Source organism: Schistocerca piceifrons, chromosome X (genome assembly GCF_021461385.2).
Source record: "Schistocerca piceifrons isolate TAMUIC-IGC-003096 chromosome X, iqSchPice1.1, whole genome shotgun sequence".
Taxonomy (NCBI): Eukaryota; Metazoa; Arthropoda; class Insecta; order Orthoptera; family Acrididae; genus Schistocerca; species Schistocerca piceifrons.
In genome coordinates this window covers 398,453,657-398,478,631 of record NC_060149.1, presented here as the reverse complement: position 1 = coordinate 398,478,631, position 24,975 = coordinate 398,453,657, and the positions used below count along the sequence as shown (strand labels likewise).

The 24,975-nt window shown below is 43.0% G+C and overlaps 1 protein-coding gene across 1 annotated transcript in view; it reads right to left on the bottom strand.

Moving 5' to 3' along the window:
- LOC124722385 overlaps positions 1–19,414 on the bottom strand; it is a 99,325-nt gene extending 79,911 nt beyond the window's left edge. Inside the window, exons 1-2 of the mRNA XM_047247558.1 lie at positions 19,367–19,414; positions 2,597–2,852 (exon numbers count right to left, since the gene is read on the bottom strand). Of these exons, the coding sequence (XP_047103514.1) occupies positions 2,597–2,852; positions 19,367–19,414 (304 nt within the window). The remainder of the gene's footprint in view (positions 1–2,596; positions 2,853–19,366) is intronic.
- Positions 19,415–24,975: the final 5,561 nt, after the last annotated feature.

The window sequence follows — 24,975 nt, the reverse complement described above, 5'->3', positions numbered from 1 at the left end:
TGCCGCTGTGGAATTGTCCACCAAGTTCCTTGCTGGTCACGATTCGACACAAGACGCTGGTCGATCTCGAAGGCCAGCTTCACATGAAGACTGAAATGGGAGGCGCTCGAGCAACCACCCTATAGAATTCATCTCTTCCCATGCGAACAACACACCTTCAGTCCCATAAAAAAGGTCTTGGAGAGTCGAGGATTCCTGTCGGACGAGGATGTGCAGCTGGCAGTTACTGACTTCTTCGCGTAGCAGTATACAATGTCTTACCAAACGGCTATCATCAACTTGGTGCTTCGGTGGGAGGATTGCCTCAGTGGTCACGATGAATTTCCCTGATTGGCATATCGATTCAAACGGAAACTTTTTGATCACCCCTTATACTAACTAGGACAATATTTCATTTTCAGCTCAGTGACAGCTCGTAACCACATATTCGCAGTTATCTCGCAAACGGCAGTTTGTGGATCCTTGTTTATATGAATGTTTCTGCTTCTATATCACATGTTTTTATTTATGTCATTTCCCGCTATTAACAATGACACTAAACTATCGGTATGCACTGTTGGTTTTCGACACTGCCTCCATCGTACGTTTCGAATGGGGATAGTGAGAATGAGATAAGAGATAAGGGGGCATTCGAGGGTATCAGGGGCATGCATTTTTTTTTTTTTTTTTTTGCTCCATTAGTTATGAAATACGACAGTAGCACACATTGTAATATGTGTCTTGTGGCATGAGACGTACAATGGCTTCCAGAATATATATAATGATGACAAAACGCAGTGAAACATTGGCGCTCGATGTTTCATTTTATAGTGCTGACCCTACGACTTATCTCCGAGGATAGACTGAAGACAGGCAAAACTACTTTTACAGAATTGGTATATTCAGAGTAAGTTTTTCCCAATGTTGACCTGAATACACTCTTTGAAATTCTGAAGACAGCGGGCATAAAAAACAGGGAGAAAAGGTTATCTGCAGTTTGTACAAAAACTAGACTGCAGTTATGAGAGTCGAAAAACATACAGTATAAGGGAAACTAGTTAAGAAGTGAAAAGGGCAAGTTTTGTAGGTTATCTCCTACGTTACTCAATCTGTACACTGAGTAAGCAGTAAAGGAAACCCAGGAGAAATCTGGGAAGAGAATTAATGTGCGAGAAGAATAAATAGAAACTTTGCGGATGGCGATGCCATTGCAATTTTGTCAAAGATGGCCATGGACTTGGAGAGAGTGATTTTACGGAACTTTTAGTGTCTCGAAAAGAGGTTATAAGATGCATAACATCAAAAGAGAAATAAGGATAATGGAATGTTGTCGAATTGGCGAAGCTGAGGAATTAGTATAGGAAATGAGACACTGAAAATAGTCAACAAAATAACTGACTATGGCTGGAACAGAGAGCCGGTCGGGGTAACCGAGCTGTTCTAGGCGCTATAGTCTGGAACCGCGCGACCGCTACGGTCGCAGGTTCGAATCCTGCCTCGGGCATGGATGTGTGTGATGTCCTTAGGTTAGTTTAAGTAGTTCTAGGGGACTGATGACCTCAGAAGTTAAGTCTCATAGTGCTCAGAGCGATTTGAACCATTTTTGCTGGAACAGAGAGGATATAAAGTGTAGACTGGGGAGAAAAGTGTTTCTGAAAATGAGAAATTTATTAATACTCAACAAAAATTTAAGTGCTCGGAAGCCTTTTGTAAAAGTATTTGTTTGGAATGTAATCTTCTACGGAAGTGAAACATGGAGGACAAACAATCCAGACAAGAAGAGAATAGAGATGTCCGAAATATAGTGCTACAGAAAAATACTAAAGAGAAATGGATAGGTCGGATTAATAATGAAGAGGTACCGAATAGAAATAGAGAGAAAAGAAATAAACTGCACAGTCTGACTATAAGACGGAAACGGTTGATAGGATACACACTGAGGCATCAAGGAATCGTCACTTTGGTGATGGAGAAATGTGAGAGGGAGACGGGAAGCAGGTGCAAATGGGCGCAGGTTGCAGTGATCAGTTGCCACGATAGAATAGAACTGCAATAAACCGGTATTCGTACTGAATACCACAACAACAAGAACGTTACTTTCAGGAAATATTTCAGAGAAATTACTTTCCATTTCGAATGATGCGCTATCATGTCCCTGAAAGTACACGAGTAGCTAGATTGAAGAGAAACGCGGTGAAGTCAAGAGACACGATACGAGATTGCAGTGCCTGTGTTCTCAAGGAAAATTTCATTCTGAAGTTCTTCTTAACAGCACAGACACTTCAGACTCATATTTATCAGCCGATACGAGGCCCTCGACTCTTAATAAATATGTCCTTCATGGACTGTAATATACGTTAACGTATGAGTGCAGGTTGTGACACATGGATGACTACGTTTGAAAGTTTGGGTCTGACCACTATTCGTACACGGAAATCCTAAGGGTTAAGGCGGAAAACCGGGCTCGAGCCCCACCCGGCACAAATTTTCGTGCACCATTCCGTTATGCAGCGGTCGTTCGTATTCGCAATTGCGAATATATTTCATGTTTATAGAAACGCCGAAATGTCGAGGCTGACGTGAACAACCGCCGGCCGAGTGTCGTTCACATACTCACCGGCGCAAAAGTCGAAAATCAGCAAATGGACGGGGTCGACGTGGGCTATGGCGGTGCGAGGGATCATACAGCAGCGGCGGAGGCGGCGGGAGCGGCGGTCTTCCGTAGCGGCGGCGGTGGAGCCTGCGGACAGACTGAAGCGGCGGCGGCGGTGGGCCGTGGCGCTCTTATAGCCGCGCCGCGTCACCAGGCCAGATAAACCGCCACGCAGATAGCCCCCCTCAGCGCAACGCCCCGACTCCGCAGCCAACGTTCTCTTCAACGGCGTCACACAGACCGTATTAAAGGTACCATTATTTTCACTTTTCTTGTGTACGCAGTATTTTCGGGAAGACAACATTTCCCGCCTGCATTGCTATTGAGGAAGCATATGACACCCTCAGATTTCAACAAGAATGTAATTCCAGTCCCAAAGAAACAGATGTGAATATTAGCGAACTATCAGTTTAATAAGTCACAGCTGCAAAATACTAACGCGAATTCTTTACAGACGAATCGGAAAACTGGTAGAAGCCGACCTCGGGGAAGATCAGTTTGGATTTCGTAGAAATGTTGGAACACGTGAGGCAATACTGACCTTGCGACTTATCTTAGAAAATAAATTAAGAAAAGGCAAACCTACGTTTCTAGCATTTGTAGAGTTAGAGAAAGCTTTTCACAATGTTGACTGGAATACTCTCTTTCAAATTCTAAAGGTGGCAGGGGTAAAATCAGGGAGCGAAAGGCTATTTACAATTTGTACAGAAACCAGATGGCAGTTATAAGAGTCGAGGGGCATGAAAAGGAAGCAGTGGTTGGGAAGGGAGTGAGACAGGGGTGTAGCCTCTCCCCGATGTTATTCAATCTGTATACTGAGCAAGCAGTAAACGAAACAAAAGAAAAATTCGGAGTAGGTATTAAAATCCATGCAGAAGAAATAAAAACTTTGAGGTTCGCCGATGACACTGTAATTCTGTCACAGACAGCAAAGGACTTGGAAGAGCAGTTGAACGGAATGGACAGTGTCTTGAGAGGAGGATGGATATAAGATGAACATCAACAAAAGCAAAACGAGGATAATGGAATGTAGTCGAATTAAGTCGGGTGATGCTGAGGGAATTAGATTGGGAAATGAGGCACTTAAAGTAGTAAAAGAGTTTTGCTATTTGGGGAGCAAAATAACTGATGATGGTCGAATTAGAGAGGATATAAAATGTAGACTGGCAATGGCAAGGAAAGCGTTTCTGAAGAAGAGGAATTTGTTAACATCGAGTATAGATTTAAGTGTCAGGAAGTCGTTTCTGAAAGTATTTGTATAGAGTGTAGCCATGCATGGAAGTGAAATATGGACGATAAATAGTTTGGGCAAGAAGAGAATAGAAGCTTTCGAAATGTGGTGCAACAGAAGAATGCTAAAGATTAGATGGGTAGATCACATAACAAATGAGGACGTATTGAATAGAATTGTCGAGAAGAGGAGTTTGTGGCACAACTTGACAGGAAGAAGGGATCGGTTGGTAGGACATGTTCTGAGACATCAAGGGATCACAAATTTAGCACTAGAGGGCAGCGTGGAGGGTAAAAATCGTAGAGTGAGACCAAGAGATGAATACACTAAGCAGATTCAGAAGGATGTAGGTTGCAGTACTGGGAGATGTAGCATGGAGAGCTGCATCAAACCAGTCTCAGGACTGAAGACCACAACAACAAGAACAGCAACATGGCACAGTACCACTAAAGCTATTGTTCGAGGTGCTGTGGTCAGGGAAATTCCAAAACTTTATGTAAGAAGTATCGTAAACCTCTACAAGCCGGCGGAATGTGTCATTAAAGTAGGGAAAGAAATTTCTAGAGAGACCTTCAGAATAACTAAAGGACTGAAGCAAGGATGCTGTCTGTCTGCCACACTCTTTAAGATGTATGTGCAGGAGGAACTGAATCTGTGGTGTAGAAGGTGCATTGGCGTGGGGTTTGAAGCAGGGAACCAGAGTATGTACACACTTTTCTATGTTGATGATCAGGCTGTTGCAGCAAACGACGAAGAGAATACATCTTACATGCTCAGGAAGTTATTGGAAGAGTATAAAAAGAGGGGTTTGAAAATTAATTTTTAGGAGGAGGAGTATCTATGTCGCTGAGAAGACTGAACACTGACGAACATCTGTTTAAAGTGTGTAAAGAGTTGAAGTACATGGGTAGTATGCTATCACGTGATGGAAGACGTGACAGAGATATCCAATAACGGATTAGGCAGGGAAGGGCGGCTATCCAAAAATTAAACCCTATTTTTTGGTCTTCAGAAAGAAGGTTAAAGGTCTAAATTCGTTTCTACAAATTCGTCGTGGAACCAGTAATAACATATGGGAGTGAGTGCTAGGAACTCACAGAAAGAAAGAAAAAATGGGACTTAGAGCTTTAGAAATGGGCCACTTGAGAAGAACCTGTAGAATTTCCCGACTTGACCACGTAAGAAATGAGAAAATAAGTGAAAGGATACATGCTCATAGTATTACGGATAAGATAGAAGAAAGAGAGATAGGATGATTTGGACATATCAGAAGAGTCAATGAAGATAGATGGCCCAAGACAGTAATGTCATGGCTACCTCCTGAAAGAGAAAGAAGAGAAAGACCTCAGAATGTGTAGCTAATTGGAATCCAAGAGGCGAGGGAGAGAAGAGAAATGAAAGAGGATGATGAAGAATGGCGAGGTCGAGGGATTTGGCAATAGAGATACGGGATGAAGCAACAGCTATAGGACACCCGCAACACGGAAGCAAGGAAAGGAAATAGAAAACGTTCTAAGTACCATTGTTTCAGCGAACTCATTTTCATTGCTACTGTACGGTAATCTGTAACACGTCCCTAGACCTGACAGAGGTTCCAAAGCATGTAGGAAATCTTTCAAACGTGCGTTAATAGATGGCGCATAGACTGTGTGCTACGTTGTGCTTCCCTCTGGAGCTCCAAAATTTAAAAGATATGAGAAGTCGCTTCTGTTAAAGACAGTTCTAATAATTAAAAACCTAATGCCTTTATTTCTGTACTTGTATTACTACAAATCCAGGGTCTTTCACATATTACGCAATTTTTAAATTTGGTCGCAAAATTTTGTTTCCAAGTTTACAGCATTGTATTTATTACTTTTAATATCGATTGTCATTCCGATTACTTGATTAAACGTTGTTTGTGTATTTCAGGATCTGAGTTGCCATGGAACGGTTCACAAAGTAGGAACGTATCATCATTGTGAAAACCCGCTACAGAACCGGCGGGGTCTTCGGACGTATTAATGCTCCTACAGCATCAACAATTCTGCTGTTGATAAAGAAATTCGAGGAAATCGGGTAAGTTGCAACCATAAAATCGCCTGGGGGAAACCGTACGGTTCGTAGGGAACAAAACACTGTATAGGTGCGGGATAGTGTGGCTGTGAGCCCTCAAAAGTCGCTGCAACGTCGTTCTCAGCAACTGGGGATTTCGACAGTCTCTATGCAACGAATTTCGAAAAAGAATCTTCATCTGCACCCATACAAGATTCAATTGAAGCAATATCTCAAACAAGCAGGTCAATTGAAACGGAGAAATTTCGCCAAATGCAATCCCACAAAACAAAAAGAGGACAATAATTCTGCAAGAAGAATAATCTCCAGCGAGACACATTTTCATCTGTGTGGGTTATGTAACCGACTATTGCCGTATTTGGGATCAAGAAAACCCTAGGGTGATCCCAGACAGCAACATGCATCCACTGCGAATCACAGTTTGGTGGTGTTTATGGGCAGGTGGTGTGATCGGACCTTTCTTTTTTTAAGATTTTGACGACAATGCAGCAACAGTTAACGGTGAGCGTTATCGTGAAATGGTCAGAAACAACTTCTGGGCTGCTCTGGATGAAATGGATACAGGCAACATGTGGTGTCCCAGATTTTGTGACAAAGCCAAGTGACTTCTTTTACTGGGGTCCAATATCCACGTGAACAAACCACAAACTGTTTTCCTATTAAAGGAAGAAATTCAACATTTCATCAGCGACATCAACAGAGAAGTTGCTGAAAGAGTCATCAAGAACGTCATAGACCGAATAACAGCCTGCCGAGAGTCTGGAGGCGGATATATGCCTGATATAACTTTCCAAACTTAATTGGGAGTGTATGTAGATGAAAAAAAAAACAAGAATTTTTTTATTTCGATGCATTTTTGACTTAATTATTGCTTTTTTAACAATAGTATATCTGAAAGATCCTATGAAACCTAATGCCTTAGTATTTACGGCACTTGGAATAAAAACTTTGTTCCTACATTGTTCTCGAAAACTGAAATGTTTCAGACCGTGCCTGTGTACAAAATACATGTTAATTTTTGCATAGAAGAAACCAACAATTGTTCTCTGTTAATAATGCTAATTATATACCGGCTTCGAACCGAGAGGTTCATCTCCAGACGACTGTTCACTTTTATTTTACATTTTGTTCTTGTTCACGTTATTTGTTGAAAAAACAACAGCCAACAACCAATGTAAACAGCAACAAATGTAATATACATGTGACCAGCTGCCTGACTATCAACCTGTTCATCCAAAACCGGTAACCGTGCTATGTTTGTAAATAAACAGCATGAACATTAGCTGGTTGCTGTTTTCTTCTTTGCAAGAATAGACGTATAAAAACTTTCGTATTGGCTCTTGGAATCAGTTGCTTTAATGGTGTGGCCCTGAGAACGCTCTTAATAAGGTATTTCTTTTCAAATTTATTTGTCTCATTATTTATTGCGGTGATGAGATGAGCAGCATAATTTTGTGGTATCAGAATAGGTTCTCAATTTTTTGGATACGGAAAAGAATTATGTACAAACAGAGATACGTTATTTTGTTCATTCTCCCAACTTACGTCAGATTTAGCTCTTAAAACGTTTCCATTTTTCATTTGTGTATATTCCCCACGATCGTGATTATACCATTTTCAAGTGATAGCTGTAACAAAGGAAAATGCTTAAAGACGGTTTCAAATTTAAGAATACATTTTGTTCCTAAGATATTTCATAAAAATATTTTTTTTTAAGTTCCAGCTTTCGCAACCTCACGCTGAAGTGTTCAGTGCTTCGTGTCTTTTAAGATAATACTGTCCTCATGTCAACAGTGTTTTTATGTTCCAAGAGAGTAATAACACAGTTTTTTCATTTTATTTTTATTTCAGTTCCTCACGAAGGGGCAGACTGGCAGCGATAAAACTGCTAATTAGCCGTAGGTTACACAACTTGGAAAGATGTTTTAAAACACATAAAAGCAGATAGCAATAAATGATTGTTTAAAAAATACATTGGTGAACAATATAAGTGATTTTACATCAATCAGATAACAATAAATATAAGAGCACACACAAGTTGCCAAAGCTGTTTTGCGTACACTGCGTAAGTTGCGCTAGGAAGCCCTTATACATCCTTCATACAGTCCCGATCTCTCCCCACCCGAAAGCCATGGTTTTGGTGCACTGAAAAAAAGACATTCGTGTCCGTTGATTTGCTTCGAACGAAGAGATGCACATCTGAGTACAATCATGGTCCGTAGGCAACCGCAAACATAAATGGGATAAGTGTACTAATGGTTATGGCGATTACTTTTGAAATCATAAATAGTTTACTTTCTCCATCTACCTCGGCCGGCCGGAGTGGCCGAGCGGTTCTAGGCGCTACAGTCTGGAACCGCGCGACCGCTACGGTCGCAGGTTCGAATCCCGCCTCGGGCATGGATGTGTATGATGTCCTTAGGTTAGTTATGTTTAAGTAGTTCTAAGTTCTAGGAGACTGATGACCTCAGAAGTTAAGTCCCATAGTGCTCAGAGCCATCTACCGCGTTTTCACTTGATTGGTCCTTATTCAGTTAAAATATAATCACTGATGGTATTATAAATGATGCTATATTGATGCTGGTGATGCAAGGAAATGATCACGGTCATAACGGAGGTATAATGATGGCTATAACAATGGTGTCCTGTGGAACAAAAGGTAGCGACTAAAAGCCAGTAATGCGAAGGAAAGCGGAGGAAGAAAGATGGAAGGGTCGTGTCAGGTGAAGGGTTGTGACTAGGGTTGTAAAGAGGGGTATATCTCGGGACAGAGTGGGAGTTGGTTGAAATTCCAGTGCTAGGGATGAATAAGGCAGGGAGGCGTGTAGAAGATAGAATATGGATGTAGTGGCGCACCAGGATATGTGGATTGGTGCCTAATGGGTGGAATGATGGGTACCGGTATTGGGTTTTGCGGTTAATGAATTGGATCCAAAGGTGATCAATGAAGAGAAAAAGGTGTGTAGATGAGTTGGCGTAGTTTGCAAGTTTGGGAAGTTAGGTGTATGTGGATAGCGAGGAGGCGTGGGATTCCACCCAGGATTTCAAAGGACTTGTAGAATTTACGGGAGGCAGAGATCTAGGCAACGTTGGCGCAGGTGAGGATAGGGTGGATGAGGCATTTGTGGATGAAGATAATGATATAAGGATGTAGATCCCAGGTGCAGCCTGTTACTAGTTTTAGAATGTTTTAATCGGTTCCGTACTTTGTATTTGATGATAAGAAAATGTGCATCCTGTCAGTTTTCTGTCGAGCAGTGGTGCAAATACTTTACTGTGTTAGACATAGGGATCTGTTGAGTGTAGATTAAGAGATGGGAATCTGGTAGGTGGTGCGACCAAAGATGGTGGCTTGGATTTTTTGTGGATTTACTTCAAGTTTCCACGTATTACACAACCCGATCAAGAGAATCAAGTGGCGTTTGAGGGAGACATGGGAGAGTTGATAGGTGTGGTGAGTGACTAGGTAGGTAGAGTCGTCAGAATATTGCAGCATGCTAGGGTTGGTGGTTTGGGGATGTTTGCAGTGTACAGGATATAAATGAGGGGAAATACGATAGAGTCTTTTTTGTAGGCTGCAGATACCTCGACTTGCAGCATAGGGTGGTTGGGTTTCGGATTTCGCCGAATAGGTCAGGATTCCACTAGACGCAAGAGGCGGCTACACGGGTAGCACGGGCTGTGTCGCGTGGACTGCGCAATTTTTTAGCTTATAGGGTCCCGGGGAAACGCAAAAGGGTTTCAGTCTCAAAGGCTGCAGGTCGATCTCAGGAAGAAAGTAGATCCACAAACATCGGTATAGCAGTTGTAAATTGTCGTAGGTGTGTTGAGAAAGTACCAGAGCTGCAAGCGCTAATAGAAAGCATTGATGCTCAAATCGTTATAGGTACTGAACACTGGCTGCAACCGGAGATAAGTTCTGCCGAAATTTTTGCGAAGGACCTAACAGTGTTCAGAAAGGATAGGCTAAACACAATTGGTGGTGGTGTGTTTGTTACTATTAGAAATAGTTTATCTTGTAGCGAAATTGAAGTTGATAGTTCCTGTGAGTTATTCTGGATAGAGATCATTCTTGGCAACCGGAATAAAATAATAACTAGATCCTTTCCGACCTTCCAACTCAGAGGATACAATTTGCTGAAAGGTTCAAAGAAAACTTGAGCCAAAATTGAAACACGTACCCGACTCATACCATTACAGCTGGTGGTGACTTCAATTTACACTCGACATTTTGGCGAAAATACATGTTTAAATCCTGAGGTACGCATAAAACATCATCCGACATTATGCTAAACGCATTCTCTGAAAATTTTTTCTAGAAGTTAGTTCATGAGCCCACTCGAATAGTAATCGGTTGTGAAAACACACTTCACCTCTTAGCAGCAAATAATCCTGAGCTAATAACGGACGTCGAAGTGGGTACAGGGATTAGTGAACCCAGGGTTGTAGTAGCGAGAATGAATATTGTAAATCCCAAATTTTCCAAAAAGAAACGAAAAATATAACTATTCAAAAAATAAGATAAAAATTTACTCGACACCTTCCTGAAAGAAAATCTCCACTCCTTCCAAATTAACAACGTACCAGTAAGTGTAGGCCAGATGTAGCTTGAATTCGGTGAAATAGAATAGGCAGCAATTGAGAGATTTGTACCAAATAAATTAACAAACCATGGAGCTGATCCCCCTTAGTACACAAAACGGGTCAGAACACTGTTGCAGAAACAACGAAAAAAGTATGCCAAATTTAAAGGAACGCAAAATCTCCAAGATTGGCTATCGTTTACAGAAGCTCGAAATTAAGCGCGGACTTCAATGCGATATGGTGACAATAATTTTCACAACGAAACTTTGACTCGAAACTTTGTAGAAAATTCATAGATATTATGGTCATATGCAAAGTTTGCTAGCGGAAAGACTCAATCAGTGCTTTCTCTGCGCGTTAGCAATGGAGATACTATCGAAGACAGTGCTGCCAAAACAGAGTTACTAAATACAGCCTTCCGTAATTCCCTCCCCAAAGAAGATGGAGTAAATATTGCAGATTTCGGATCACGAACAACTGTCACTATGAGTAACTTAGAAGTAAATATCCTCAGAGTAGTGAATCGACTTAGCCGGCCGCAGTGGCCGAGTAGTTCTAGGCACTTCAGTTCAGAACCGCGCTGCTGCTACGGTCGCAGGTTCGAATCCGGCCGCGGGCGTGGATGTGTGTGATGTCCTTAGGTTAGTTAGGTTTAAGTAGTTCTAAGTGTAGGGGACTGATGACCACACATGTTGAGTCCCATAGCGCTATTTGAACCATTTTAGTAAAGCAACTTAAATCACTTAATAAAGGCAAGTCTTTCGTTCCAGACTCTATACCAATTAGGCTCCTTTCAAAAAGAGGCTCAAATGGCTCTGAGCACTATGAAACTTAACTTCTGAGGTCATCAGTCCCCTAGACTAAGAACTACTTAAGCCTAACTAACCTAAAGACATCACACATATTCATGCCCGAGGCAAGATTCGAACCTGCGACCGTAGCGGTCGCGCGGTCCCAGACTGAAGCGCCTAGAACCGCTCGGCCACTCCGGCCGGCAAAACTGGAGATACTGACAGGTTTCAGATAGATTATATAATGGTAAGACAGTGATTTAGGAACCAGGTTTTAAATTATAAGACATTTACAGGGGCAGATGTGGACAGTGACCCCAATCTATTGGTTATGAAATGTAGGTTAAAACTGAAGAAACTGCAAAAAGGTGGCAATTTAAGGAGACGGGACCTGGATAAACTGACTAAACCAGAGGTTGTACAGAGTTTCAGGCTGAGCATAAGGGAACAATTGACAAGAATGGGGGAAAGAAATACAGTAGAAGAAGAATGGGTAGCTTTGGGGGATGAAGTAGTGAAGGCAGCAGAGGGTAAAGTAGGTAAAAAGACGAGGGCTAGTAGAAATCCTTGGGTAACAGAAGAAATATTGAATTTAATTGATGAAAGGAGAAAATATAAAAATGCAGTAAATGAAGAAGGCAAAAAGGAATACAAACGTCTCAAAAATGACATCGACAGGAACTGCAAAATGGCTAAGCAGGGATGGCTAGAGGACAAATGTAAGGATGTAGATGCTTATCTCACTAGGGGTAAGATAGATACTGCCTACAGGAAAATTAAAGAGACCTTTGGAGAAAAGAGAACCACTTGTATGAATATCAAGAGCTCAGATGGAAACCCAATTCTAAGCAAAGAAGGGAAAGCAGATTGGTGGAAGGAGTGTACAGAGGGTCTATACAAGGGCGATGTACTTGAGGGCAATATTATGGAAATGGAAGAGGATGTAGATGAAGATGAAATGGGAGATATGATACTGCGTGAACAGTTTGACAGAGCACTGACCACTGAAAGACCTAAGTCGAAACAAGGCCCCGGGAGTAGACAGCATTCCATAGAACTACTGACAGCCTTGGGAGAGCCAGTCGTGACAAATCTCTACTATCTGGTGAGCAAAATGTATGAGACAGACGAAATAGCCTCAGACTTCAAGAAGAATATAATAATTTCAATCCCAAAGAAAGCAGGTGTTGACAGATGTGAAAATTACCAAACTATTAGTTTAATAAGTCACGGCTGCAAAATACTAATGCGAATTCTTTACAGACGAATGGAAAGACTGGTAGAAACCGACCTCGAGGAAGATCATTTTGGATTCCGTAGGAATGTTGGAACACGCGAGGCAATACTGACCCTACGACTTATCTTAGAAGCCAGATTAAGAAAAGGCAAACCTACGTTCCTAGCATTTGTACACTTGGAGAAAGCTTTTGACAATGTTGACTGGAATACTCTCTTTCAAATTCTGAAGGTGGCAGAAGTAAAATACAGGGAGCGAAAAGCTATTTACAATTTGTACAGAAACCAGATGGCAGTTATAAGAGTCGAGGGACATGAAAGGGAAGCAGTGGCTGGGAATGGAGTGAGACAGGGTTGTAGCCTGTCCCCGATGTTATTCAATCTGTATATTGAGCATGCAGTAAACGAACCAAAGAAAAATTCGGAATAGCATGCAGTAAACGAACCAAAGAAAAATTCGGAATAGGTATTAAAATCCATGGAGAAGAAATAAAAACTTTGAGGTTCGCCGATGACACTGTAATTCTGTCACAGACAGCAAAGGACTTGGAAGAGCAGTTGAACGGAATGGACAGTGTCTTGAAAGGAGGATGGATATAAGATGAACATCAACAAAAGCAAAACGAGGATAATGGAATGTAGTCGAATTAAGTCGGGTGATGCTGAGGGAATCAGATTAGGAAATGAGACACTTAAAGTAGTAAAGGAGTTTTGCTATTTGGGGAGCAAAATAACTGATGATGGTCGAAGTAGAGAGGATATAAAACGTAGACTGGCAATGGCAAGGAAAGCGTTTCTGAAGAAGCGGAATTTGTTAACATCGAGTATAGATTTAAGTGTCGGGAAGTCGTTTCTGAAAGTATTTGTATAGAGTGTAGCCATGTATGAAAGTGAAATATGGACGATAAATAGTTTGGACAAGAAGAGAATAGAAGCTTTTGAAATGGTGCTATAGAAGAATGCTGAGGATTAGATGGGTAGATCACATAACTAATGAGGAGGTATTGAATAGGATTGGGAAGAAGAGGAGTTTGTGGCACAACTTGACTAGAAGAAGGGATGGGTGGGTAAAACATGTTCTGAGGCGTCAAGGGATCACCAATTTAGTATTGTAGGGCAGCGTGGAGGGTAAAAATCGTAGAGTGAGACCAAGAGATGAATACACTAAGCAGATTCAGAAGGATGTAGGCTGCAGTACGTACTGGGAAATGAAGCAGCTTGCACAGGATACAGTAGCATGGAGAGCTGCATCACACCAGTCTCAGGACTGAAGACCACAACAACCATAACAACAACCTAACAAGCGGCATGTAATCAAATTATGTGCTTATTGAATATCGTCTCAGTTATGTTACTGGATTCGTGATTTGCTGTCACAGAGTCACAGTTCGTAGTAACTGACGGAAAGTCATCGAGTAAAACAGAAGTGATCTCTTGCATTCACCAATGTAGTGTTATAGGACCTCTGCTGTTCCTTATCTATACACACGATTTAGGAGACAATCTGAGCAGCCGCCTTGTTTGCAGATGATTCTGTGTTTTATCGTCTAGTAAAGTCATCAGAATATCAAAAGAAAATTGCAAAATGAGTTAGAAAAGATATCAGTTTGATGCGAAAATCGGTTCAAATTCAAATGGCTCTGAGCACTATGGGACTCAACATCTGAGGTCATCTGTCCCGTAGAACTTAGAACTACTTAAACCTAACTAACCTAAAGACATCACACATATCCATGCCCGAGGCAGGATTCGAACCTGCGACCGTAGTGGTCGCGCGGTTCCACACACCGGCCGGCGCGAAAACTGGCAATTGACCCTAAATAATGAAATGTGCGAGGTCACCCACATGAGTGCTAAAAGGAATCCGTTAGACTTCGTTTACACAATAAATCAATCAAATCTAAAGGCCGTAAAGTCAACTAAATACCTAGGAATTACAATTACGAGCTACTTGAATTGGAAAGAACACATAGAAAATGTTGTGGGGAAGGCGATCCAAAAACTGCGTTTTATTGGCAGAACACTTAGAAGATGTAACAGATCTACCGAAGAGACTGCCTGCACTACGCTTGTCCGTCCTCGTCTGGAGTACTGTTGCGCGGTGCAGGATCCTTACCGAAGAGGATTAACGGAGTACATCGAGAAAGTTTAAAGAAGAGCAGCACGTTTGGTATTATCGAGAAAAAGTCAAGATAGTGTCACTGTCGTGATACGGGATGTGGGCGTTTTTCGTTGCGGCGGAATCTTCTCACGATATTTCAATCACCAGCTCTCTCCTCCGAAAACGAAAACGTTTTGTTGACGTCCACCTACACAGGGAGAAACGATCATCATAATAAAATAAGGGAAATCAGAGCTCGCATGGAAAGATGTAGGTGTTCGTTTTTTCCGCGCACTGTTCGATATTAAAATAATACAGTATTATTGTGAAGCTGGTTCGATGAATCCTCTCCCAGGACTTAAGTGAGATTTGCAGAGTATCCCTGTAGATATAGATGTAGATTTAGATTTACAGAGGGTGATTCAGAATTCCTATTACAGGGTTCTGAGGGTTATAGAGCGGACATACTAAATAAGTTTCAAGATCTGACCACTTTCAATCTCCCGCTTCACTGTACGCTCAAAAGTTGAGAAGATGGCACCGTCGTCAGTCCCTGTTGTAATTATGGCATCACGTAACACCTTCTTCGGACTACAACGGCTGTGAGAAACTTGTGAGTCCGAAACTGCGAGGGATGGCTGAGGTGTTCCACGGACGTGCTGCACTCTCGACTATGATGAGGACGTCCTTTGTCACGCAGAAGAGAATCCGAGGGCGGGTACTCGAAACATTGCCCATGCTGTGTGCTCCTACAGCACACATTTCAGAGCTCATGGTCCCCGCTTTGTGCATATTGTGTCTCGGGAGATTTGAAAGCGATTCGCTGCTCAAATTGATTTTACATCCAAACGGAACATTTCCGGATATGGGTTCGCTATCAAAATTTCATGTATTAAGTCCCCTCTACAACCCCTAGATGCCTGTAATGGGTATTTTGAATCACTCTGTACAAAATAATATAGTACTTCTCTAAAACGAGAATATTACATCACGTGTTGTCACGGTCCACGCGGCTCACCCCGTCGGAGGTTCGAGTCCTCCCTCGGGCATGGGTGTGTTTGTGTTGTCCATAGCGTAAGTTAGTTTAAGTTACATTAAGTAGTGTATGAGCTTAGGGATCGATGACCTAAGCAGTTTGGTCCCATAAGATCTTACCACAAATTTACAAAAAATATTACGTCAAACCGGCTGTCTAAGCAAGAATTTACTCAACATCTTGTAAACCCATTATTTACTGTAATAATTGCTATCGAATCCATGTCATCTGTACACATAATTTCCGCTGTGCGTCCATCAAGTTTGACCAACATTCTCGTTTTAGTGAAATACGAAGTTCTATACAAACTGTAGTATCATTGCCACAGATACTACTACAACGCCGCGCCAACACAAGTTTGGCAGCCCGTCGTCTGCCGAGTACAGCGCACTCTAGCGGGCTGTGCAGCTCGACGAAACTGGAGTGTTCTCTTCTTAGCTCGATTTCAACATAGGCAGACGCACTTTCATAATCGGCCCTCAGCCAGTTCTGTTATGTTTGCATTGATTGTCTGAGGCGGGCGCATCAGGCTTAGTTCGTGAGAATATGTTGTATTAGTTCATGATATTCCATGTTACGAGATTGTCAGTTCATAGCCGCAACTGCACTCCTACAAACTACTGAAGATAAGTAATTTCATTGTACTATGTGTTTCTTGAACAATAATCCTTCTCTCTAATAGTGTGCCGTACCGCATATTATTGCAACCTGGACTCCTTCAGCTCCTGTCAACTCGGCCTCCTACTTATTTGCATTTAGTAACGAGCTGAAAACAAAAGTGGTTCAAATGGCTCTGAGCACTATGGGACTTAACTTCTGAGGTCATCAGTCGCCTAGACCTTAGAACTAAGTAAACCTAACCAACCTAAGGACATCACACACATCCATGCCCGAGGCAGGATTCGAACCTGCGACCGTAGCGGTCGCTCGGCTCCAGACTGTAGCGCCTAGAACCGCACGGCCACTCTGGCCGGGAGCTGAAAACACCCACGCGATTTGTGCCTCTAAACAGTGAGACACAATACAAATGATGAAGACTGTTGTGTTATTACACACACGGGATATATAAACATGGTGTAAGTGAGGACAGGGTCCTCTTAAGGACTTACCAAGAACGATGTGCAGTATAAACGCACTAGTGATGCAGCAAGAGCTAGAATTGGTTTAAAAAACAAGTTTATATTTATGAAGCGTTGTGAGAACAAAATGTACTCTTAAAAGCTTAACTGGTCTTCACGTAGTTTATGTTGTTGCAGCTATCGCCTGAAAATGGCACAACAGGCTGAAATCGTAATCGTCATGAATAAAAATATTTAATAAGAGTCCGTCGGGAAACAGCATCCTTTCTGAAACAGCTGTAAATGTTATTTCGGGAAGAGTACAAGAGAGTGAGTTCAGCGTTTATGACCACTATGCGAAGGACCCAGAATCAGTTCCCGATATTGTCAGAGATTTTTCCTTGGTGGGAGGACTAGGACGCTGTGTATTCAGCCGCGTGATACCAATTGAGGAGAAAAGCTTCTCTCATAGAATCAATACTGTTTCAGAACAAACCTCTCGTGCGAAGCAGCCAGCTTCATCCAGACACATATTGCATACAACAGATGCAGATGAACAGGAGTACTGCGTCTTCAAAGATTTCCCCAAGGCGTTCCCCACCGTAAAACATCGTCGATTACTGTGGGGGGGGGGGGGGGGGGGGAAATTAAAGGGACCAGACTGCTACGGTCATCGGTCGTCGAATACTGACCAAGATACGAGCATACGGAGAATCTTCGCAAATACGTGACTGGCTTCAGGAATATTTAACTAATAGAAGCCATCAAGTTGTATTGGACAGCGAATTTCAACACAAACGAAATTAACGGAGGGTGTGCTACAAGGAAGAGTAATGGGATCTCTAATGTTTTCAATATACATAAAAGATTTATGAGACTGGGTCAGCAACACTGTAAGACTGTTTGCTGACGATGCAGTTGTGTACAAGGAAGTATCGTAGTTGGACGATCGTAAGGAATTACAGAAAGGCTTGGACAAAATTTCGCCTTGGTTTAATGAATGGCAGCTCTTCCCATATGTGGATAAATGTAAGATAAGGCCTATAAGAAAGAGAAGGAACGGTATAGTATCTGATTACAAGATTAGTGGTGAACATCACATGGGACAAATATTTAGTAGTGATGCGAATAAGAAAGAGAAGGAACGGTATAGTATCTGATTACAAGATTAGTGGTGAACATCACATGGGACAAATATTTAGTAGTGATGCGAAGAAATGATGTGAAATGGGACGATATAGTTAAATGAGTGTTGTGGAAGCCGAATGGCAGACTTAGATTTTCTGGAAGGGTTCTTGGCAAAGTGCTGTGAATCTGCAAAGATAATCACGTACAAGACTCCAGTGTCACCAATTCTACAATATGTTCCAGTGATTAGAGTAGCGTGGAAGGCTTAAATCAGAAGTGTGGGTTTGAGGGAAGGTTTTGGAGGAGGGTGTTCAACGATCATTTTTTATGTTTTCTTGAATAACTTGTAAACCTCAGCTTCTGTCGAAAATGTGTACCGGTACAAAATAGCATTAGGTTTCCTACAAAGAAAGGTCTTGACTTTTTCCCTCTAGAACTGATAATTTCCGTGTTGCAGGGGGTGGAAAAACTACGGTACAATGAAAATAGTGCTTTAATGGTATACAGTTGATGTTTATTGTTAAATGAAGTTGGTTAAGAACAAATAATAAATATGTGTACCATATCTTAGTGCAATAGAACTGCATCACGGAATAAACTGTGTTCTGGATGTGTAACAGGGTGGAAAAGGAGGGAGGGGGGAATGGAGGTTAGCGGCATGAAGGAAGGCAGGTCGCCAGGTTGTGGTCATGCACTTCACTTCTTTATAGGTTTGTAAACTTACGAGACAGCAGGCGATTTCCCGTTCTCTCTACCGCAATACGCCACAAAAAGCAACTACGTGGTGTTTCACAAATTTAAACCGACACTTCCGCAGCTCACCTTATGATTCATTGGTGGCGCAGTCTGCAGACATAACCAGGGTGTTTATTTTCCACAAACTGCGTTAACACACCAGAGAATAGGGATGTCAGTTATTAACAATACTAGGGCAAGAATGGTCATGGACAGAATCTACCTAAATCTCTGCACCCTGTTCTACACTGCTTAGGCAAACTGATTTTTAGTTGCGACTTAGCCTGCGCAAGGGCTTCGAGCGCTGAAATCATGGAAAATGAGTTCAGGAAATCGACCTTACGTTTCAACTTTTGCGCCGGCCGCTCTGGCGGCGCTTCAGTCCAGAACCGCGCTGCTGCTACGGTCGCAGGTTCGAATCCTGCCTCGGGCATGGTTGTGTGTGATGTCCTTAGGTTAGTTAGGTTTAAGTAGTTCTACGTCTAGGGGTCTGATGACCTCAGGTGTTAAGTCCCATAGTGCTTAGAGCCATTTGAACCATTCTCAACTTTTGTCTGGAATATACACGACCGAAAGATGTGGAACGTTTCCTGTCTGACGAGGCGAAGATCCCGCCATAGTAGCTTCTGGGCGTCCACCTCTCGATTCTCAGTTTACGTTAAAATGATCAATGATGCTGCGTGCTAGTGCGTTTTAAATACGTGCTACCAAACAGGGATTCCCACTTCGGCGCTGTTCATGATCATAAGACAGAACGCTCGGCCCACTTCCGCACATACCCTGTTCTTAACGGGGTGCGTCAGGTCACAATTGATCTGCGTAACCATGTTCCGACTTACGATATAGCAGTGCCAGTGTTATACTGATGACGATGTACTGCGGCGACCACAGCCGTTACTAAACACATCAGATGAGTTCGCAATTGCGAATAATGACTACCTTCAGCTGTAGAACGGAATGACGGCAATGAAAATTTGTGCCGGACTGGGACTCGAAGCCGGATTTCCCGCTTACCGCGAGCGGTCGCCTTACCATTTGGCTATTCGTGCACGACCCACTGCCAGACCCGAACTTCCATATGTCGTCAACCCTACTCCTACCTTTTCTGATCTGTAAGGGAATACACATAGTGGTTGTGCAAAGGCAGATCGCAGACGTATGGTTGACGACAGATGGAAGTTTGGGTCTGGCCGTGAATCGCTGACGGATAGCCAAATGGTAAGGCGACCGCTCGTGATAAGCGGGAAATCCGGGTTCGAGTCCTGGTCCGGTACAAATTTTCATCGTCGTCATTCCGTTCTACAGCTGATGGTAGTCATTATTCGCAACTGCGAATTCATCTGATATGTTCTGTCTTGTCTGACCGTCAGCGGATGTCGAGCCCTAATCATGTACGACGGACAGCCGCGTACTTGTTGTGGTTGTGGAAAAGAGGACCACATCAGATCTGAATGTCTGCAGTCATGGATAACGCCGTTACCAACTGTAGGAGTGGTACTTCCCTCGTCGTATACGATACTTTCGGTCACATATGCGACGGAGCTCAAGTCGCCGCGGCCGCCCGGCTGTTCTCGGAATTACGTGAACAGCTTGATGGATAGTGTTCCGATCCTCCCTGAACCGGTTATGGATGATGTGACTGACGATGTGACTTTAGCCATATCCTCAGTTCCAGTGGTTGCTCCAGCTGCGCCTGTGGCCGACGCTGATGTCGAGCGTAACTCCTTGGTCAACTCTCTAGTTGTCCCGACGGCGACCTTTATGCCTGACCTGCGCGACTCCTTCCCGTCTTCTGACACGGAAGGACCAGTGCGAAAACAACGATCCCCTGAATGGCGCAAAAGGAGGCGTACGACGTCGAAACGGAACTCTCCTCCCTGTCGAGGTGATACACTACCTATTGAGCGAATCAACGTTTCAGTGTCTGAGACCCCGGACGACGGCGTCGTCAGTGCGTCTCTGGACCGGCGGGCCCCAGTGGCTCTCACATTGACGGGACGGAATGACCCTCTCTACCGAAGAAAGAACGAAGTCAGCCGATCTGGCGGTGTCGGAATGCGTCGAAAATATGGATACCGCGGCGACGGAGTCACCGCTGGTTTGGGGGGAGGATCCCGTACAGGAGTCTCCGCCATTCAGGGAGGCTACCTGCTGAAGTCAACTTCTGCGCCGGGCAAGGGGCGCCGACAGCGCCTGCCACTGGGTATCCCCTTACCGTCACAACAGCGACCTGTAGCCCCCCCCCCCCCTCCCCCGGTTGGAGTGGGGGCTATAGGTATGGCAGCACTGAATGACAACGGCGTGCGAGCGCCCATCAAGATCCAAGATCCATCTCTTGAAACAAATGAAACAGGCTTTGGAGCCAGATATTGCCCTGTTACAGGAGGTGCATTTAGCAGCGCTACCACGGATAGCGGGATATGACTTCTATGCCTCTTATGGCGATCACCTTAGGCGCGGAGTGGCGGTGTATGTTCGCAAAGGCATCCTGATTAACGACATCATGTATCTCCTGTTTGCCAGTGGTATATCTTTTAAGATTCACTCCACGGGTCACTAATGTTGTGAGGTGGCTATAATTTCGCACCTTACAAGCACTCATCTACATACGTTGCCGTAATCTACAACCACAATTAGGTATCATTTGATAGGTTGTACATCGTATATATGAATTTTTAAAGAAGATTGACATCGTCATGTACGCCTTGTAAGTAATTGTTAACACTTTTGCGCGAAAGGTGACGGAGTGTCATTATTATCAAAATGGCATAATGAATGATTGCATATACCAGTACAGGTTGGAACGCCAGCGGAGATGAAACGGCAGGTGAAACTCAAACCCTGGGTAGAAGGCCCATACAGGTGTGTTGGTCCTGCTTAAACGCAGGAAGTAACAAGACGGACGTTGGGGCACCTGAGCGCTGGAGAACAATAGAGTCGCAGCCGGCCGGTCTTGTAGCTGGACCGGAAGGATAACCGGGAAGTCTGCAAATCTTGGACACAGCTGAAAGGAACAAGGTAGCGTCACCTCGGAAATCACGCAAGCTGCGTTATTTCCAAGGATTTCTACTCAGAAGCATACCATTGTATTCCGTAGTTTCGTGAAGATGATTTGCCTTCTGCAGTTACGAGGGAGGGGAGCCGAGTCTTGCTGGGAAGCCAGTGGTGGAGAGGAAGAAGTACTCCGTTTTGAGCGCCTGTGTGTGATGGTCGCTCAGTATCAACGATGTTGGAACAGACGGACTTGCTGTCTTTGCTCTCAGGAGAGTTATAGTAAGATCGGTTAGGCACTGTACTGTTGCGAACTTACACGATTCTGGACTTCGCCTCTGGGCTGGAAGTCGTCGTTGAGTACGCAGCGTTCAGTGATTGAGAGCACTTCATCTGCCTATACTTACTTTGAGACGTTATTTGAACTCTGTTCTTGTGGCTGGGAGTTCGCTTTTCTCGTCTGTAGCACACAGAGAGGGGAAGACTGTATTAGAGTATATTAGACAGAGGACCGCCTTCTGCTGTCCTAGTGTTTGAAACAGTTTTATGTTGTGGCTGGAGTTTTTCCATCGTCGCTGACGTGTACGAGAACCATCACTCCGACGAACCGGACGCAGTACATACGGTGGCATTGCTAATTGCTTCGGCTTATTAGGGCTATAAAGCTAAACAGCTGTGATCACGCTAGTTTATTTCCGCTGAGGTTCCACACCACCATAGATCATCTTTGAAAGTGGTATCTTCTAGTGTTTCGTACGTAGATGAGGTCAGTCATTTCGCGTTATTTATATTAGATCGCGTGGCCATAAAAAGGGCAGAGTTGGGTAATTGATCAGAAATTTTAGCTAGAAAATATAGACATTTGTAATAAAGGGTTGTTTAATAATCTACAATAAATGTATAACAAGAAACAACGTTTATCATTTAGTAGTATTAGTTGTCTTACTAATTCATTTAAGTTGAGGTCGTAATTTATATGTGAAAGAGCATTAAGAGATCCTAAGATCTGCTTCAGGGGGTAGTCAGATAGGGCCAATTCATCATTTTAGCGTACAATATTTTTCCGTTGCGCACATGCATTTTACACCCACCTGAAGTAGCATCTTGGATATGGCTTACTCTACCAGGATTCTACTTAGAGTCTTCTAATAGTAGTCATAAAGTGGTCTGAAACATAGGAAATTTAAAAAAAAATTTTTTTCCATTTAATGTTTAGGTGTTATTGATAGTGATCACCAGCTTGCGTGTATAGTTTGCAGTGATAAAGTCACGCGATAACATTAAAAATAATATTCATTTATTTTAATGTATTTCTTTTCAGAGGCATTGCGCTTTAGGCCGCTGGCTGCAATTTCCTGATATTTATGTTAGTCGTGTGTCATTGTATTTTGCTTGTATTGTAACGACACTGCTCGTTCACGACATTGTTGTAGATATTTTATGTTACATGGCCGTTACATAATAAATGTGGGTAGTGTAGATTGTGTACCTTTAAGGGAGAACTGTTATCAGGGATCAGTCCATGTTAACTAGGCTGAAAGCGCGGTTAGTAGCACAACAGAGCACTAGTTGTAACAATATAGAAATGGCAGATACACGGTGTAGTCAAGAAAGCCTACGGGATGAGAAAGAGATATCTATGTTAGAAACACAAGGCACTGGTGAGTAGAATACCGATCCAAGGGAATTTTGTGAGGATGATAGACACAGTCAAGCCTATGGTGGGCAATCCGATAGTGAAGATGAGAGACAGAGACACACTGAGGCAATCGTAAAGATGCGGGACTATAATGTAAGGAGTCCAAGTGAACGCAGAACAACTAAGAGTTGTGGTAGATCGCCGTCAATGACATCGTCACGACGCAGCAAACCAGGGGCGCGTGATGATGACTTTCTTGAATACCAAGAAATGGACAGGGAAAGGGGGAGAAGATCACCTAAGAGTAGAGCAAGAGAAAGTCACAATAGGAGAGAATATTTAGATAACACAGGTGTGTTGGATATCCTTGCATACCTAAAAGCAATGGGAAGTGATATGGGAAGTAAAATTCAGAAGGTCAGCTCAGAAATGGGAAATTAAATTCAAAACGTTAATGCTGAAATGGGAAATAAAATTCAAAACATTAGTGCTGAAACGGGAAATAAAATTCAAAACATAAGTGTCGAGATTCAGTCGATAAAACATGAAACGAGGGAAGTGAAAGATGAGGTAGTGACACTCCGAACAAAACTAGAACGAGATGTTGCGGAGGTCAGAAGAACTGCGAATGAGGCGCGATTACTAGCGAGGGGCGCAAAGCGGATTGTTCTTGAAACATTAGAGAAGACAGAAAACACGACAAAGGTAGGTAGAGGTGCATTAACGAAGTTGCAGAGGCGCGTGAAACAAGTAGAAATTGCCAAATAAGGCATTGGCTGCGGAGCTCTCCCAATTTAAACAGAACATAGAAAGCGAAATTAAACAATTATCTGAGCAAGTCAGGTCGCAACCAAGGCAAAAATCACCTCTCAGAAAAGAAGTAGTAGGCGATTTGAAAACAACAGGAACCGAAAGAGCCAGTTCAAACTCTACACGCTTATTTCCAAGACCAGACGATATTAGATTGTGCTCGAATGTAAGAGTTGCTCGTCAACTAGACTGAAACCGTATCTGCAGAGCAACGAAATATCGGTAGAGATATGGCCCTCGCGACGATATAGGGCACGACTTGGTTGCAAATTGTGAATACGGAGAACAGCAATGTGATATGTCATATGCATAACTGTTACCGGATAATGCGCACCATGGGACAGTTTTCCAGTGATGAAAACGTGACAGGGAGTAGAAGAGAGGACGCCCAAGGTCACGGTAGACAGGAAACGTTAGCGCTAAGTGAGAATGTGGTAGGCCAAGCGGGAAGAAATTCTAATGAAATTTTCGATTTTAAGCATTCCCAATAACTTTTATTGGACTGTCTGATTTATCATTACCTCCTCACTGGCCTCTGATGTACAAAATGGAATTCGTCTGTTCACATATCGAGGGAACATCGGCCGAATGCATGCGGAACATTGCAAAGACGTGCACGTCATACAAAGAGTTCGTGACGCATTTTTAAACAGATACTGGTCCAAGGAGGTACAGGACAGGATAAAACAGGAAATAACGATGAGCAGAGATTTGGAGAGTTCAGGATTCCATAGTCCGGTGAAGTATTTCGAAAACTTGACCAAGAAAAATCAGCATTTGTACGACCCATGCACACCGGCTGAGATCGTAAGATTGTGTTACATGAAGTTATCAATTTCCTATCATCGAACGCTCGTCGGCCGATTTTGATGTAGAGGGATTCAATGGTATCCTAAGAGAGTTGGAGTTCGCTTTCAACGAGCACCAGGCGCGAGAAAAACCTAGGCA